This window comes from Heptranchias perlo, chromosome 11, assembly GCF_035084215.1.
Source record: "Heptranchias perlo isolate sHepPer1 chromosome 11, sHepPer1.hap1, whole genome shotgun sequence".
Lineage (NCBI taxonomy): Eukaryota > Metazoa > Chordata > Chondrichthyes > Hexanchiformes > Hexanchidae > Heptranchias > Heptranchias perlo.
In genome coordinates, this window is record NC_090335.1 from 68,476,756 (window position 1) to 68,496,111 (window position 19,356).

Below are 19,356 nucleotides of genomic sequence, written 5' to 3' on the forward strand. Positions count from 1 at the left end.
TCAAGGTTCACAAAAGTGGCCGCTTGGTCAGGACGTTGGAGTGCATCCTGCCCGAGTCGGCGCTTTCACCAAAGGGAAGATAGCCGAGGTGGCATCTCTCAGTCACCTCTCGTTCCTGCATTGGGCGTTTATAAATATAGTCCATCAGCTGTAACATGAAGTGTCAGCAAGTTGGATTCCCTGCGATAGATCATGTAACTCCCCTCCAGGCCTCTGGATTACTTGTCCAGTAACATAACCACTACACTACCGTACTCCCTAAATTACTTTATTCTAAAGTAAGTAACCAGTAGTTTGGTATTGATAGTTTTTCAGTAGTTTTGAATTGCTAATTTTTTGGGGTAATTTTGTATTGCCAGCATTTTTCAATAGTTTTGTATTGGTAGTTTTGTCAGTAATTCTTCGTTACTATTTTTTCAGTGGTAGTTTCCTTGATAGTTTTGGTATTGCCAGTTCAGTAACACTATTTTTCCAGTAATCTTGTACTGCTCTATCGGTCATTCGGAACATTAAGCATAATCTCCCTGTAACCCATGCACTTTTGACAAACCTCGGACAACACACTGCTCTTTTTCATTTTGATGAATTTAATCCCAAAGTGCCAATGCAATGGCACTCAACTGACCCAACAGAGGCATTCTTGTAGATCTTGCTAGCCCACCTCAGTAGGAGGCACCAGCTATCATGTGGCTTCAGTACTGGATACAACGGAGGAGTCTGCAGGAGACTCCCTCGAAAACAAAACTCGAGCCTGTGAGAATCCAGGTACTGTGAGATGTGTAAAGGTGGGGTGGGGACGCGTGTAAAGCACATCATATCCATAGGATTTCTCCAAGCTCTAAACCCCTCCATGGCGTTGTGACTAAATCCATTTGTGCGCTGCGATGCTGAGCTATACAGACCGGGAAAATCCCAGCTTCTCTTCCTGGTCCGTGCTGAGTTAGCAATTGGGCTACAGTTGGCCTCAGGACCTCTGGGACAGGGAGGGGTAACACTAGCTTAACGGGAGTCAAAGTTCACAATTGGCAAGCCCAGAAAACAGTCCCTTTCGGGGTCAGCTACTTCCACGGACAGCAAATTTACCTCTTTTACCTGTTCGGCAGTTGTGAAACTCCAGCGCAGTCCTGATACGGAAAGCTTTTAGACACGTGGCACACTGGTACATGTAGATATCGTCCACCTGGGGAATGACAGCAGCCACAGTATAATAACTGGTACCCAGTATCATAACTAGCACAATAAACTATTATGTGGAATAACTAGTATGTGGAATGAAAGGGCGGTGGAAGCAGATTCAATGTTAACTTTCAAAAGGGAATTGGATAAATACTTGAAGGGAAAAAAGTTATAGGGCCATGGGAAAAGAGCAGGGTAATGGGACTAGTTGGATAGCTCTTTCAATGAGCCGGCAAAGGCACGATGGGCCGAATGGCCTCCACCTGTGCTGTACCTACTATGAACTAGTATAATTAAGTTGTATACAGTATAACTAGTGTAATAACTTTGTATATGGTATAATAACATGGTATATGGTGTAACTAGTATACGATATAATAATGATCATAATAAACTGGGTAATGTCCAAAATCAACTGTTCATTATAGGGTATAATAGCTTCTCTATCGTATAATTGGTCTAACAACTAATATAGTAACTGGCTGAAACGTAAACCAACAGGCTAGGTCTTGAAGTGGAGTGTCTGGATAGTATGGTCTGTTTGAACACGGTCCCTTCACTCCCAAAATATGTGACACTGCTACAACCACATGTATTACATAAAATTTTACAGCACAGAAACAGGCCATTCAGCCCAACTGGTCTGTGCCGGTGTTTATGCTCCACACAAGCCTCCTCCCACTTTACTTCACCTCACCCTATCAACGTATCCTTCTATTCCTTTCTCCCTCGTGTACTTATCTAGTTTCTCCTTAAATGCACCTGTGCTATTCGCCTCAACCACTCCCTGCGGTAGCGAGTTCCATGTTCTCACCGCTCTGAAAAGTGGTGTACATCAATGCGACAGACTCATTCTATCAGTACAGGTTCCTCTACTCCAAGTGCTATGCAGAAAAATGCAAAACTGTCCTCTTACTCCTATCTCACCTCTACCTCCCATCCCTATCGGCCATCAAGCATTGCAGTAAAAGGCCTGACAATCACAAACGCAGATAGGATTGCCTTAAATGTACCAGTTTCACATTCTTGGATGGGCCGGGGGGGGGGAGGAAGAGACCAAGTGGGGAATTCTTTACACTGCATTTGACTCATCTCATCCCTGACCTGTGACTGAACTAGGAAAATAAACACAAAAAGTGAAAAGAAGTGAAGAGGGGTAATGCTCCACTTCTCCAGGACAGGCAGCCCTCAGATTCACTTAAGACAGTCCACGGCATCGCGTACTGGAGCTCCAACACGGGCCCACATGCAGCAACAGGATGTGAAATGTCCCATCTCAATCCATGCTGCCTCTGGGTATGTGCTTTCCCAGAAGGAGGCAGGGGACAGAATTATCAGTGGAAAGCTCTGCTTTAGAATCATACAGCACAGAAGGAGGCTATTCGGCCCATCATGTCTGTGCCGGCTCTTTGAAAGAGCTTTCCAATTAGGTTTTTTAAATCCAATTCATCATCGGTATTTTTTTGTTCGAATTTTAGCATGCAAAAAATTGGACTTCATTCTTAGGTTGATGAGAGTTGAATTTTGATGGGCAGTTTAGATAGGGCAGAGCTAGATAGATTTCTAGACACACAAGGCATCAAGGGGTATGGGGAGAGAGCGGGAATATGGTATTGAGATAAAGGATCAGCCATGATCATATTGAACGGCAGAGCAGGCTCGAAGGGCCGAATGGACTACTCCTACTCCTATTTTCTATGTTTATTGCAGCTTGTACCACGGATGGTTGGGATGGGTTGGTGCCCATTATCTCTTCTCTTCCTTTCCCCATTTCCTTCGACATACATTTAAGAAAACCAAGTTCTCATCTCAGTTGTGTTGTTCTAAGGAGGTGCGAAGCAAAGAGCTCCCTCTGAACTAACCTCTCTTCTTCCTCCTAAGCTTCAAATACAACATCCTACTGCTCAGTGCGCCACCACCCACTCTAACTCTCTTCCCCCCCCTCCAGGAACTCAAAACCATGCAACTCTTCATCTTCCCTCAGTTTTCCATTCCTCACACAATCCAAAGGCTTTTAAGATCCACCTAACTACTTCCTGGTTTACCTCGTCTTCTCTCAGCTTGTGAAGCTTCGATGAAGGTCACTGCCAATCAAAAACAAAAGCCTCCCAGTAGTGAGCGATCTAAGAGGTCTGCTGTATATGCTCGCACAGGGAAGGGGGAGAGAAGAGTAATGTTTCAGCCCAGCTAACTGTAGTAAAATCTGCTTACTTTCGTGTCTGGAATTTCAATCCACGTCAGTGATTCAGATCTCACCTCATTCCTGCTGTGCTTATAGGAGACGTGCTGCTTCAGACTCTCCTTCCGGCTAAATTCTTTCTCACACTCATCACATTTGTAAAGTTTATCACCTGTGGACAGAGGAGAATGGAAAATGAACAGGTTAACAATTGTCCTTACCCTGTTATTAAAGGGGCAAGCCAGCATGGGTCAGTACAGTACGCATCAGCAATAGTATGGGAGAAACCCAATGGGTCAGTACCTATCAATGATCCTATAGGAGGAGTCCAATAAGTCAGTGCTAGTCAGCGATCATACAGAAGGACCTCAATGGTTCAATACCAAGCCATGATTGTACAGCTAATCACAATGAGTCAATACCCATTGGTATCAAATTTAGTTTGATAACGAATCCTGTGAAGTGCCTTGGAATGTTTTATTCTGTTAAAGCCACTATATAAATGCAAGTTGTTGTTGTGATGGTATCGAAAGAACTCAGTGTGTCAGTACATAACGGTGATGGTATAAAGAAGGGCTCTGAGTCAGTACCCGTCGGTGAGGACACTGGAAGAACTCTACAGGTCAGTACCCATCAGCGATGGTACAGGAGACGCTCAATTGGTCAGCACCTATCGAAGATACTACAGGAGAGACTCTATAGGTATAGGGTGAACACTGTCTAATATTTGTTAGATGTGATCTTAAAATACATTATGGTAATATAGAGGGAACTTTGTTCCACAATTAACCCATATTATATCTGACCTAGACTGGAGGCAGCTTTACCTTGTCTACAAAGAAGGCAATGCCGATGCAGTATCGCTCTGTATCTAACCCATGTTATAGCTGACCTGGGAGTGCTTTAGAGGCAATGTGGAGAGAACTTTGCTCTGTGTCTAACCTATGCTATATCAGACCTAGGGGTGCTTTAAGCAGCAGTGTAGAAGGAGCTGTACTGTGCATTGAACGAATGATATTGCCATCATGAAAGTATTTAATGGACCAGTGTAGAGAGTTCTATTTTTCTGTTCTAAACTGTACTTGACCTGAAAGTGATTGATGCCCAAAGCAAAAAAAAGTTTCTATTTGCCAGCACAATAAATAGAGTGAAACGTGGGGGAAAGCTCCGTCAATGCCCCAAGGTAGGAAGAGAGGGAATTAAAAATAAAATAAACGCAGCTAAAATTGTCACTGCTGGTTGCTACTATCCAGTGACCGCTGCTGAAAAGTTCGCTTCAGTGGGCATTGGGTGAGGTCAAGACCCAGCTCGTCCTCCAATCAAAAAATTTATTGGCACTCATTGTCCAGGCTGATATGAAGAATCACCACTAGGGCAAGGTACCAGAGAGTAGCCAACTAGCCTGGTGCCATACCCAAGCAAAGGTCAGCACCCTCAGAACAGGAGGGCAAAAAGTTGGCAAAAGTTTTTTTTTAAAAAAGTAGGGAAAAGGCATTTGGTATTTATATTTATATAAAGCCTTCCCAGTTCAGTGTTTATATTTATAAAGAAGGTACATCACACAGGGGTAATTCTACTGCAGAGAAAGTCCATAAGCAATTAACTTGGAAAACGATCACAGTAAACGCTCTGCTCCTCGAGCATGTGTTTGTTTTAAGTAACAGGACTTGATATTAAAATGGTGGCATTACCATGGGAACGGATGTGTCTCTTTAGGTTGCTGCTGTTGTTGAAGAACTTGTTGCAGAGATAGCACTGATAGACTCGCTGGTCACCCAGACGCCTCAACATCTTCCTACGTGTGTCAGGCCTGTGGGAAGATACAAGAGTACATCCTAAACCCAACTGTATTACGCTGCTTATAAAAAGGCATCGTTCACAAAAATCACAAGATAGATAATAGATTAAGAAAGGCTATTTGGCCTGTCCTAGATCATCCACAGGATCACACAGAAATTTACAACACAGAAAACAGGTCCAACTGGCCCATGTTAGTGTTTATCCTCTACACGAGCAGTAATCCTAATCCCACGTACCTGCCCTGTTCCCATATCCCCAGAAACCCCTTGCATCACAGGAGAAATTACATCACTTCCGAGACGAGGGGAGAATTTCGGTGGTGCGCAGAGGGGAGAAAGCAAAGAGGCATCGCCTAAATACATAAAATCTTCACCTCCTTGGGACTTGCCTCAAATTGGGACGTACGTGACGACCATTTCGCAACATTTTTCCAGGATTTAACACTTCACCCAATTTTTCTTCGCGTACAGATGCTTCCAAAGGTCCATCTATTAAAGGGGTTTTCACGGCACTGTCGGACTCTGCAAGAAAATACAGGAAAAAGAATGAAGAGAAAAAGCAATACAGTATGTTTTAACGCTATCCTTTCCCCCTTTGGGATCCATACTCTACTCGCTGAGGTGTAGACACAATTATAATTATAGATATATTATAAAAGGTACGTTAAGGTGAAGAAAGGCCCATTTGGTCTCATCTTTCCAAAATACCAAGCCTGCCATCACTGCTTTAACATCCACTTGAATATTAAATGTCAGCTGCTGTTCAGCGGTAGCACCCTCGCCTCTGAGTCGGAAGGTCGTGTGTTCAAGCACTCTCCACATGTTAATTGTATCCATGTGATTTATATCAATTAATGTTAATTGTATTCAGGTAGTGTGTATCAATTGGGGGCTCTCTTGTATCCATTAAAAAAAAGAGCTTTGCTAGGGTGTGGTGTGTGTAATGTGGAACTCTGTGAATAGAGGCTTGGAAGCAACTGAAGACCAGGCTCTAGTATTCTATCCTTCACCAATGGGCCATCCAGCTTATAACACCAGAGAATTGAGCACTTAATATAGGCCGACACTCCAGTGTAGTACTGAGGGAGAGCTGCAAGATCGGAGGTGCCATCTTTCAGATGAGCTATCAAACTGAGGCCCCGCCTGCCTTCTCGGGTGGGGGTAAAAGATCCCAAGGCACTATTTCGAAGAAGAGCAGGGCAGTCCTCCCCGGTGTCCTGAGCGCTATTTATCCCCCAACCAACATCATGAAAACAGATTATCTGGTCATTTATCCCTTTGCTGTTAGTGGGACCTTGCTGTGCGCAAACTGGCCATCACGTTTTCCTAAGTTACAACAGCGAACTATACTTCAAAAGTACTTCATTGTCTGTCAAGCGCTTTGGGATGACCTGAGGTCATGTAAGGTGCAGTACAAATTAAACTTCTTTCTTCTTTTTATTAGGATGGGACGATTACTGATGGGCCAGATGATCTTTTCTCACCATTCTTTTCATATATATGTACGTAATGCAGCCTTTGGGAATGCATCGTTCCCTCAATGTTGTACTTGAGTTTCAACCTAAATTATGTGCTCAATACCTGCAATAGGACATGAACCACCAACTTCCTGACTCAGAGGCAAAAGTGTTTCCCAGTGAGTCGGGTCGACACTCAAAGACTGTAGGATGAAATGCTACAGCCACAGAACAGAAAATTTCTGGACTTTATCAAATCTGCTCTTAAGGTGCGAAAATCCACAACAGCAAACTGCCCTTGGCCTGAGCACCAATAGGAAATAGTTCAGCAATCTCACAATTACAGGAAAGGAATACACTGATGGTGTGAGCAGCAATGCTCTTTGAAAGGTTGTGGTTAAGGCACGTTGTCCAACTGTGTAGAGGGAGCTCCATGTCCTGTCTAATTGGTGCCTTACCTGAATTTGGAATTTCTGATGCAATCAGCGACAAAACAAGAAAGGGAGAGAAGGAAATACATTCTCAGCAATCGCAGCATCTCAAAGTAAGAGTGCCAATAAATTGAAAATTATCTGTTGATAATCTATATCTTGCTAAAAATCTTACAGCTGCACACACTTTTTGACTGTACTACTTGACTTCCTGTTATCGCATTTTGGTTGCATTATTTGTTAACTTGTTTCCCCCCCATTATAAATTCTTCTTTCCACTTTTATAATGGGTTTAGTCAGAGTAAATTTGTCATTTGGGTTGCACAATCTGGCCACCGGGTTCCCACATATTGCTTTCTGAAAATTCTTTTCTCAGTAACTGAAATTTCTAATGTCCTAAGTGAGGGTATAAACAACATTTTTTAAAATCAAAAGGTAACAAATTCCACAATAACATAATTACATTTATCCACAAAATTGTCTTTTGCATTTTTCAATGCTTCCATTAAAGCTTTTGCCAGCAATATCTCAATTAGTGCCAGCCCCCACCCACCCTCCCCAACCTGTCCAAAATGCCTTCTTTCTACAAGAACCACAAAGAGCTGAAGTCCAAACCTGCGGTCTTATTCCGGTCTGGGGGCAACGATTCGGGCTCGTCCCTGCGTAGCTTCGGCTTCCGAGGCCGCCTCGTCCTCGGCTTCTGTTCCGGGTTTGCGGCAACTTGAACGATGGCCGGGCGGCCGGAGGAGAGAGGGTCCGCATCTTTTACGGGAGTTGAATCTTTCACAGGCGGAGGTATTCCGTGGACTTGCTCCAAATGACTCATCAGGTGGTCTGCAGCAATCGAAATTGTAAAAAGAAAACTTATTTTTAGACAATGAAGAACAGTAAAGTAAAGCCGGTGCTGAATACTCCATCATCTGTCATAGAGGTGAGATTAAAAAAAACCCACAAATGCTGAAAATCTGAAATAGGAACAGAAAATGCTGGAAAGGCGCAGCAGGTCCGTCAGCCTCTGTATCGTTAATGTTTTGAGTGAACACCTGCTGGGGTAGACTTTGACTTTATGAGATCGTGTAAAATGGGTGATAGCGAATCGGCAGCCTGTTTTACATCTCTCCTGATTTTTTATTTCCATTGACTTCGAGAGAGATGTAAAACGAGCTGCCGATTCACCCATCGCACAAAGTCAAAATCTACCCCACTGTGTTTTTCCCGCATTTTCCGTTTTGATCGTCTGACCCAGTTCCAGACAGTAATTTCAGAGCCAATACCCATTGGCCCCAAATTGAATTCTGCTGTGGGTTCTACAAAGGTACGGTCACAGAGCCTCAGGGTAACACTACACGATACAACTGACTGGGCTCATGGTCATGGGAAAATTGGTACTGTGTATTATCACGGGGTCCCGTTTACACAACACTACTACAAAAAGAAAGAGACGTGGATAGAATGAGAGAGAAAGCAGCGGGAGATTGAAAAGCTACAGACGACTATTGGTGGATGGATGTTTAGCACGCTTGTGTGGGGTTCCTCCGATCACTGTTCCCACTACCCTACTCAGAGGTCAATCCCAGGCACTGGTCATTCTTTATGTGAAGGTGGTATCAGTCCTACTTTGAGTTTTATTAGTTTGTACCTACATCCCATTGTCCTGCAGTCAGGGTTCAACTTGAAATAATGCTCAGGGTTAACATTTTCTACTGTACTTTGTCTATATACCTCTATAAAGGACCCCTCTCATTCGGCTCCCTTCAAGGATGCAGTCTTCAAGTTTTTCTACCCTTTCCTCAAAGCTCAGTCTTCTTACACTAGGGTACCAGTCTCATGATCATTCTCTGTACCACTTCCAGGGCTTGGCCGTTCCCTGGTGCCTCGGTGACTAGAACTGAATGTACTATTGAAGGTGTGGCCTTACTGGAGCATTATACAGCATGACAGTCTCAGGACTTAAATTCTACTGATTTGGAAATATAACGTAGCATTTTGTTTGCTTTGTTAATTACTGCTCGTTTGTGGCCTCTACCCTGGCTTGTGGCCTCTACCCTGGCTAGTTCAACAACATTCATCAAGTATGTCCTCCATTTGTTTTCTTCCAATGTGCAAGACTGTGCATTTATCTGTAATGAATTTCATCTGCCTTAATTCTGCACACTTGTACAATATTGTACAGGACCATCATCAGAATCCACGGCCCACTCCAGTTCATCATCACTGCCGCTTCTGAATCAAAGTCATTTATATAAATCAGAAACAGTAAAAGCTACAGCCATCAAATCCTGAGGCAGTCCACTCAGTACGTCGGGCAAAATGCAGCTGCTCTCACCTGTGAGAAGCTGGGGTTCTCGGAAGACGGCGGAACAAACTCTACAAGTCCACTGGTTCAGGTCCACTTCAGGAACTACACCACTTGCTTGACCTCTGACTGGAAGAAGAACAAAATAAGTTATGACAGAAAATATCAGACTTTTAAACTTCATTGGAAGGGGTGGGGGCAAGAATTTCTTTGGTTGCTATGTGTGGAATGGCCTATCAGGTAGGATAACAGAGGCAAAAACCTAGACTCATTTAAGAAACGGCTGGACGCTGCAATGGGGCAACTGTAGTTTCTTTCTGCACGGATAAACTGGGATGTGTCAAATGGCCTTCCTCATCCAGATCGATCCTGGAGCGACTTTGTGAAGAGTTTCCCTGAATGGTGGTTTTAGCGCTATTGTAAACGCGTTCTTTTATGCATTCACTGCACGCAGCATACAAAGAAATTCTTATCCCCAGGGGCCACTTGCAGCAAAGGACCAACCTCACACATGGCTCTTGATGAACTTGCTGCTTAAATCAGCATTCAGCTGTGGGATGTTGCCAGAGGTGAAATTCAGGGGGATTCCCTCATCTTCCAGCAGGAGAAAGTACAGGGACACTATGAGGGGATGGGGCTATGCCAGCAACCAAAGCACGAGAGAAGGGGTCACTTGGTAATCCTCCACTGCGACATGGTTAACATCAGCCCACCTTGTGAGGGATCAAGGGCGCATGCCAACATCTTGCATTTATATAGCGCCTTTAACGTAGTAAAGCGTCCCAAGGTGCTTTACAAGAGCGTTATCAAACAAAATTAGACACCAAGACACATAAGGAGATATTAGGACAGGTGACCAAAAGTTTGGTCAAACAGGTAGGTTCTAAGGAGCATCTTAAAAGGAGGTGAGAGAGGCAGAGAGGTTTAGCAAGGGAATTCCAGAGCTCAGGGCCTAGACAGCTGAAGGCACGGCTGCCAATGGTGCAGCGATGAAAATCGACAATGCGCAAGAGGCCAGAATTGGAGAAGCACAGAGATCTCGGAGGGTCGTGGGGCTGGAGGAGGTCACAGAGATAGGGAGGGGGCGAGGCCATGGAGGGATTTGAAAACAAGGATGAGAATTTTTAAACGGAGGCGTTGCCGGACCGGGAGCCGATGTAAGTCAGCGAGCAGAGGGGTGATGGGAGAACAGGACTTGGTGTGAGTTAGCGCCGACACAGAGGATGCGGCATTGAGTGATTCCCATTATCATGTGCAGAACAACCAGAGCTCGACAGCGTCGCAAACTCCTTCCAGTGACATGGTTCAAGAAAGGTAGAAATCTCTCGGCGCTGGTTGGAACTGCATGCAAGCTCATTCTTTTATCTTTTATAAAGATGGCAAAATTTTAAGGCAGCTTTGACGATTGATTAACACATGAAAAGAAAAGCAGCAACTTGTTTCCAAATAAAGATGCAACAGTTCCCAACGAGCCCGTGTGACACGGTCTTGATCAGGGACAATGCCTTTCTGTGTCTGGAACAATTTGTAAACAATGGATTGAGGTGGGAGGCAGCGAACAGCAGCTAGTTTGTGACATGCGTTGCTCGGAGCTGTTTTGCACAGGGACAATTTTTTTTAAAAAAAGAACACAGGGTCTGGGTGGGGCAGTGTTTCACGACCACTTGGATCTGAATTCAGTGCATACTGGCGGGCTGCCAGCTGCCAGGTGAGAACAGTCCTGAAGGACAGGAACTTGGGCAGTCTCAGCCCAGCTCCTGCTGAGCGTGGGCCCACAGCACCAAGCTACCCCTGATTTGTCAGAAATTAATAAATTAGGCAGTCTCGCTCGGAGATGGCTGGTGAGGGAGATGGAAAATCTGACACTGGTACTCTAGGGGTTGCTCTTCTGAGATTGTCACGAGGCACAGTACTTTATAGAATAAACGGAGCTTTACCCTATATCTGACCGAAACTAGACCTGACCTCAGTGCTTGATGCTGAAACTGGTTCCTAAAAAGTTAGATTTTTAAAATTTAAACTGACGGGCAGGAAAAGATTAGCTGATCCATCAAGCCTGTCCCACGATGGCCGGAGCATCAAGACTAGATACTTCTCCCTCCCTCCCTCCCCCCCCATCCAAAGCTATTTAATCTCCTTGAAGAGGCAAAAAAAAGAGAAAAACCCAGGGCCAATAAGGGACAAAATACTCTGGAAAATTCCTCTCCGACCCCCTCAGGCGATTGAGACCAGTCCAGGAGATCACATGGACCACATGTTATCTGTAAAGCCACTTACCATATTCCAAACCCAAGCAAACACGTCTCCCACAACGCGAGCATCTGCTCTCGGAAGCTTTAACAGACAGTTAGCGGAATGATACTGCAGTGCAAAGTTACAGCGTAGCTCACCTGGAGACTTGTCCCTAGACGCTGTGGTGTTACTGCCCTTGTCACATAAAGATGTCACAGGGGGAACCTTTGGCAGCACTTTGAGATCTTCGATTTCGCACTGCCTCTGTAATGAGCCCTCATCTAGGGAAAAGGAGAGAGGCTATTAGTGATAAGCACTTCACTCACTCAGAACAGATCTCTGCTCCAGTCACATCATGACTGTAATTAAGGCATAATTACTTAATACAAAGCAGATTTATCCAAGTTCAATACCTAGTCCAAATGTAAATTGTGCAGACACACTAAAACATTATGGATTCCAAACAACATTAACACACTTCCCCCTCCCTCCCCTCCGTCTCCTGGGTGTAGGGCCCTATAAACCAAGAGGCCCCATGTTTGACCCCTGGTTTGCGCTGAGCAAGTCAATCTAAACTGGGGCACAGCAACTGGCCTCATTGCCCCAGGGCCACGGAGAGGTAAATAAAATGATCAGCCAGGGTCCCTGCTCTTGATTACTACTCAGAGACCACTCCAGGGATTTGCAAGTGTGTGGTTATTAGGCAAATATGGGATTGATGTTCCCCCTCCCCACAGTTGAGTAGCCTGCCAACATTCACTGTCTGCTCACATACTTAGAGTGGGTACTTGGTACCAGAGGGATACTGATGCCCAAGAAAGCGTATCCCAGCATGATCCTACAGAAGGGGATCCTACCGTGTTGAGTTTTACAACACAATCAGGCCAAATAGTCATGCCAGTGCCTAGTCTGTAATTTCTGTGTAATTCCAACATGGAAATAGGTCATTTGGCCCAAGCAATCCATGTTGGTGTAATCCCACATGCCTGCCCCATTCCTATATCCCTTTGTTTCTCTTTCTATCAACCACCTATCCAACCTTCTCTTAAAAGGTGACACAGTCTTTTTTTTCCTCCACAAGGGACTGGGTCTAATCCCACTTTCCTGCTCTCTTTCCACATCCTTTAATATTCCTCTTTTTCAAGGAACTATATAATTTTCTTTTAAAAGAATTTAAGGACTCTGCTTCCAGAGTTTGTGGTGAAGAATTCAACACTGTACTTGTCCTCTGTGTAAAGAAATGTTTTTCTAATCTTCAATTTAATTCTTTGTGATTATCTTAAATTTGTGCCCTCTCATTGACATCTCACCAATCATGGAATCAATCTATCCCCATTTATTCACCTAATCATAACCCAGTCATAATCTGGAACATCTCGATCAGGTCACCTCTTAAACTTTCTCAGCTCTAGTGATAAAAGCCCTCACTTCTCAAGTCCCTCTTCATAACTGTAACTAACCCCTCATCCCTGATTCATTCACGCTTCGACATCGACGACGACAGCCGGAATATCATCTCATTTTTCGCAGTGAGTTCTTCGATGACTGAGGAGACCGATTTTCGCTGGGAATGAGCGTCCGCAGATTGAACAGTGAATCCCAGATGGGGAATCTTGATTTTTCAGGCAAGGCTTCCTCAGCTGGCGATTACATTCAGAATCCGCAACGCGACGGGCCTCGTAGTGGGAGCTGGCTTCATGGATGGTTATTCTTATCTTGAGCAAGTTGTTCCCACTTATGGACGTCTATTTTCGCACTGTTTATAAGAAGTCTTTATTTCTCTTTTGCCGTCCACCATGAAATGGTTTCCCAGTTGTCGATCATCTTCGGGATTCGGTCACCAAACATTCGCACCACATGACCTGGCCATCGTAGCCCTGTCACCACGATCAGAGCATCTATGCTTGGCATGTCAGCTTCTTTAAGAACCTCGGTTACATAATTGTAACATCCCTCCTCCCTGGCAACAATCCCAGCGAATCTACTCTTCAGCTTTTCCAATGTTTTTTTTTATATCCTTTCTATATCCAAAAGTTACACAGTACTCTGACTGCAACCTAACTGAAGTCTCGTACAAGTTCAACAATACTTCCTCGCTTCTGTATTCCATGCCTCTGCTCCAGATACAAAATCGTGCTCCTTTCTTAACGGCTTTATCTACTGGAGCTGGCACAATCAATGACTCGTGCATCTGCACGCCAAGGACCCTCTGGTCTCTTACGCCAGTAAAATCTTACCACTCGATACAGCAAAGGCTATGGGCCCCGACAACATCCCAGCTGTAGTGCTGAAGTCTTGTGCTCCAGAACTAGCTGCGCCTCTCGCCAAGCTGTTCCAGTACAGCTACAACACTGGCATCTACCCGACAATGTGGAAAATTGCCCAGGTATGTCCTGTCCACAAAAAGCAGGACAAATCCAATCCGGCCAATTACCGCCCCATCAGTCTACTCTCAATCATCAGCAAAGTGATGGAAGGTGTCGTCGACAGTGCTATCAAGCGGCACTTACTCACCAATAACCTGCTCACCGATGCTCAGTTTGGGTTCCGCCAGGACCACTCTGCTCCAGACCTCATTACAGCCTTGGTCCAAACATGGACAAAAGAGCTGAATTCCAGAGGTGAGGTGAGAGTGACTGCCCTTGACATCAAGGCAGCATTTGACCGAGTGTGGCACCAAGGAGCCCTAGTAAAATTGAAGTCAATGGGAATCAGGGGGAAAACTCTGCAGTGGCTGGAGTCATACCTAGCACAAAGGAAGATGGTAGTGGTTGTTGGAGGCCAATCATCTCAGCCCCAGGGCATTGCTGCAGGAGTTCCTCAGGGCAGTGTCCTAGGCCCAACCATCTTCAGCTGCTTCATCAATGACCTTCCCTCCATCATAAGGTCAGAAATGGGGATGTTTGCTGATGACTGCACAGTGTTCAGTTCCATTCGCAACCCCTCAGATAATGAAGCAGTCCGAGCCCGCATGCAGCAAGACCTGGACAACATCCAGGCTTGGGCTCATAAATGGCAAGTAACATTCGCGCCAGATAAGTGCCAGGCAATGACCATCTCCAACAAGAGAGAGTCTAACCACCTCCCCTTGACATTCAACGGCATTACCATCGCCGAATCCCCCACCATCAACATCCTGGGAGTCACCATTGACCAGAAACTTAACTGGACCAGCCATATAAATACTGTGGCTACGAGAGCAGGTCAGAGGCTGGGTATTCTGCGGCGAGTGACTCACCTCCTGACTCCCCAAAGCCTTTCCACCATCTACAAGGCACAAGTCAGGAGTGTGATGGAATACTCTCCACTTGCCTGGATGAGTGCAGCTCCAACAACAATCAAGAAGCTCGACACCATCCAAGATAAAGCAGCCCGCTTGATTGGCACCCCATCCACCACCCTAAACATTCACTCCCTTCACCACCGGCGCACTGTGGCTGCAGTATGCACCATCCACAGGATGCACTGCAGCAACTCGCCAAGGCTTCTTCGACAGCACCTCCCAAACCCGCGACCTCTACCACCTAGAAGGACAAGAGCAGCAGGCGCATGGGAACAACACCACCTGCACGTTCCCCTCCAAGTCACACACCATCCCGACTTGGAAATATATCGCCGTTCCTTCATTGTCGCTGGGTCAAAATCCTGGAACTCCCTTCCTAACAGCACTGTGGGAGAACCGTCACCACACGGACTGCAGCGGTTCAAGAAAGCGGCTCACCACCACCTTCTCGAGGGCAATTAGGGATGGGCAATAAATGCTGGCCTCGCCAGCGACGCCCACATCCCGTGAACGAATAAAAAAAAACAAGGAGAAAGGAGCACCAGGAAAAACACAGAAATGGAAGAACACGCACCAATCCCACCTGTGAACCACCCCAAAAAGATCCTGGCTCCCGTGTTCCTGTGGCTTACCCTTCACTGCATTCGCTGTTTGCTTGAGCATTGATTTATCCATTTTCTTTGCGTAGAACGCAGCATACCAGACTCTAAGCTCAGTACCGGGCTGGATATCCTGTGAGGGAGAAGAAAAATGGCCTGAAAAGAATAAACAGACTCAGGTCCAATTCAAACAGCCCCCAGTCTAATTGTTTTTCCTCTTTTACTGGGTCACACTCAAATGGATACTGTCTTTTGTCTTTATTTCTTTTTAAAGCAAATTATACAAGGTACACATTTAAGACTCGTCCCCATAAAATTCTGAAACTAGGGCGTAAGAAAAAATGTGGGAAATTCCTCTCCGAGTCCCTAAGGCGATCAAAACGAGCTCAGGAGATCAGAGTGACGATGAGGTACATACCCAATATCCCTCGTGACATCCTAGTTGGTACAGAACGTACACCCGAGCTCACCTCAACCTTTCATTCTCCTTCAATCATACTGAAGTTTAAAGCACTGCCAGTCTATGAACGCTAGGATCAACGACCAACTCTGTACCTGTAACGTGTTGAAGTAAACATCGTGGCTGTGTTGATAGGCTGTGAGATTTTGATGATGAAATTCTGTTGCCTGTCTCACAAATATCATCCAGTTGCAGTCCTCTTCATTTGTGGTGTCAAAGCAAACTTCGGGCTCATCCTTCTGGAAAACCTTGTACATGAAATGAAATATAGACTGGGAGATTACCACAGGTTACAACTCTCAAAACAGCACTTACACAGCAGGGATTACATTACAGGGCTCCTGATCTGGGCTGTGTCAGCCAGCGAGGGATTGGAGTGGAAAGAGGCAGAAGGCAAGTGTTTGCTCATTGGAGAAGGAGGAAAGGAATTGGTAAAATAAATAAAATCACCTCCCGATTGTTTTTACAAGCCCCTTAGTACAATGTACTGTCTTTAATCCCCACAAAACCATTAATGCTAAATATGCTGGATTAACCAATTGATTAGAATGGGCACCTGGTTGATCTTTGAGCCGGGGCGGACACGATGGGCCGAATGGCCCCCTTCTGTGCTGTATCTTTTCTATGATTCTGTGGTGCCAGACCAGGCAAATTCTAAGATGGCTGACTGAATTTCAAGATGGCCACCTGAGTAAATGTTCACGTCACGGTTTTCTATTACTAATGTGTCATCGGAGGAGTTTTATTTTTCTCCCAGCACGTTTCCTCCTTCATTTACAGTGTGATTTTCACACCCCTTTGTTTCGCTGCAGATCCGGGCATATTGAATTTCCATCATCAAACTGCTTTGTCACCTTAGGAAGAAATTACAGGGTTATCAAAACCCTGTTTGTTCCCCAATCGGGGTCAGAGAGTGTCAGGTTCCTGTATGTTCAAACACTAAATGCACTATTCTGAACCATTCCTTAATCAAAGGCCAGGAAAAAATAAAGTCCAGGATAGACTCATTCGAAAAGCGACAGAAACCTTGGAGCAAGTAGCTCGCCCAGGAATCTTGGATGTGACTGAAGAGATTAAGAACTAATGAACTTTTAAGTATAACTAGTGTCTCTCCCATGGCATTGCTCACAGTAAATTAGAGGGTGTATGCTGTTTCGATAATACAGGAGCACTATATCATTGGAGACACAAAGTATTATTCTGTTGCTATGGTGGAGATGAGATTAAAATTTCACTGCCCCCTTAAGGCCACAAGATCGAATTGCTGTAAACAGGCATATTCCCAGAGTTCAATTAGAGGCTAATTGTTTCTCTGTAGATTGATAAACTCCCAACCCCTCCCTAAGGTCAGGAAAAACCAGCAGGAGATGAACGGCTTTCTTTCTCTTCTTCGTGCCTGCCTTAGGTCAGCTTGGGGTGGATGTTAGGAGTCCTCAATCAGAGGAGGGGAGTGCAGGACACAAGCCGGTGTAAGGGGAGAGACGGCCACACCACAAACTGGTAGGACACGTGTTCACTCCCGTAACTCCCCACACAGCGAGAAATTAGTTCTGCCGTGGGGAGCAGCAGGAAGTGAAATGACACCGAGGAGGGATGGGACACATCCCCCTCCGCCCTCCCCCAAGGCTAGAATGGAAAGTCAAAGGATAAATCAGATATAGAGCAGCCATGCACAAACCGCTCTTGACCCAACTCAGAGACCGAAGGACGGGCAGGGACGAAATGTTTTTTCTTCCCCACCCCAATCACGCACACTTTGTAACTAGGAGTCAATTAAAAAAAAATTCAGCTCCGGCATTTTTTTTCCCCTCTGCTTTATCTTTGATCCCTTGTATCTCTCTCTCTCGAAGGTTTGAACTCGTTGGGCCCAGTGTGTCCGCTAACACCTCACTCGTGTGGTCTTTATCTGTGAGGCTCGACAGCGAGAACTGGCAAGCTACTGAACCACGGGGGACATCACAGCACAGCCCGATCCCACCTCCACCTGCCGTCCACATGCACGGTCCGCCAGCAGAAGTTACTGGGTAGCGATCAAGGACAGGGACTACTAGCCGATTTTCCCCTCTCTAGTCTAGGATCCTTGAGGGCAATTACAGTGCCCCTACAGCTAAGATTAGCTAACTCGTCACAGACCGGGAATTAAACCTAGGACCACATTAGTCTGTTTGGCTCAACTACTCACTGGATAAACTCACTGAGCCATTGGCGGAGCGGACAACAGGCTATAGCTCAGCCTACCTTCAGAGAAAACATAGCTTCTTTTTCCAGTCGGGAAACTCTTTTGGCTTCAAATGGTCCAAATTGCGTGCGTTTCACCAGTGGAGACAATGCAAAGACCCCTTCACTCCCATCTTCCAGCTGCCTGATCTCCAAACTGGATGGCAGTGAGGACCTAGACATTTAAAAAAATAAATTACAACTTTTGTCTTTATGGACCAACAGACTTCACACCACTGACTATTAACAATAATAATTTTTGTTTTCCATATACATTTAATAAATCAGCACTTTTTCAGCAACTCGAGATGATGAGAAATGTTTTAAGCAGCGAGTTGTAATGATCTGGAATGTGCTGTCTGAAAGGGCGGTGGAAGCAGGTTCAATAGTAACTTTCAAATGGGAATTGCATAAATACTTGAAGGGGAAAAATTTACAGGCTATGGGGAAAGGGCAGGGGAGTGGGACTAACTGGATAGCTCCTTCAAAGAGCCGGCACAGGCACGATGGGCCGAATGTCCTGGTAAATCATGTTGATCAGAGGTCTGTGTTTACCTATGTGCTTAGATTAATGTTGGAGCAGTCTAGGTCAGTAGAAACTACAGAGTACTTTAACCTGTTGTCTGCTGGCAAAAAAAATTCTAAAAGTCCATTTGAATATCTAGTATAAATCCACCCCAGGCTTTCCACAGACCAGACATCAAGGACCCTAGAGTTCTTCCTCTCTTAAAAAGATAGCTGCCCAGTGTCTGCCTCAACATTTGCTATCAAACGTCTGAAAGGCACACTTGTTCAGAACTAAGACTGCCAACTTTCGCCAAGTCATAAAACAAGACAGAATGAAAAACCACGACAGGGTAGGAATGGGATCGGGTTGAGGTTCCGTTGGACATTTGGCTGTTGATAAAAAAAAAATCACTGAATAGCTTGACAATCTCACTGAACTAATAGATTATAATACACTGGAATAAATTGGAAAAACTTGGGTTCTTTGTAAAAACAGATTTTTGCCGCTTGGTTTTTCATTTCGCGAATCCTTATTATTTCTTACCGTGCTCTGCTCAAAACGAAAGAGTCGCTGACCGTTACCAGCGGACCGAGCTCCGGACACTCCGAGTCATGGTACTCCCCACAGTCATCACACCCTGCCAATAAGGGAAGAGATGACACTTTCCGAATATGCATTCGTCCAAATCACTGCAGCATTCAATCTGCCCTGACAAATTT

At 45.1% G+C, this 19,356-nt stretch overlaps 1 protein-coding gene across 7 annotated transcripts in view; it reads right to left on the minus strand.

Moving 5' to 3' along the window:
* The window catches only part of prdm15 (PR domain containing 15), a 43,259-nt gene that overhangs the window by 17,319 nt on the left and 6,584 nt on the right, over nucleotides 1-19,356 (minus strand). For 5 of the 7 annotated variants that reach the window (XM_067993332.1, XM_067993327.1, XM_067993326.1 and 2 more), the window contains exons 3-13: nucleotides 19,181-19,274; nucleotides 18,151-18,304; nucleotides 16,008-16,160; nucleotides 15,486-15,585; nucleotides 11,729-11,851; nucleotides 9,369-9,467; nucleotides 7,658-7,876; nucleotides 5,529-5,676; nucleotides 5,047-5,165; nucleotides 3,433-3,527; nucleotides 1,084-1,180 (exon numbers count right to left, since the gene is read on the minus strand). In XM_067993332.1, the coding sequence (XP_067849433.1) occupies nucleotides 1,084-1,180; nucleotides 3,433-3,527; nucleotides 5,047-5,165; nucleotides 5,529-5,676; nucleotides 7,658-7,876; nucleotides 9,369-9,467; nucleotides 11,729-11,851; nucleotides 15,486-15,585; nucleotides 16,008-16,160; nucleotides 18,151-18,304; nucleotides 19,181-19,274 (1,401 nt within the window). The remainder of the gene's footprint in view (nucleotides 1-1,083; nucleotides 1,181-3,432; nucleotides 3,528-5,046; nucleotides 5,166-5,528; nucleotides 5,677-7,657; nucleotides 7,877-9,368; nucleotides 9,468-11,728; nucleotides 11,852-15,485; nucleotides 15,586-16,007; nucleotides 16,161-18,150; nucleotides 18,305-19,180; nucleotides 19,275-19,356) is intronic. The other 2 variants (XM_067993329.1, XM_067993328.1) reach the window with 2 other exon arrangements.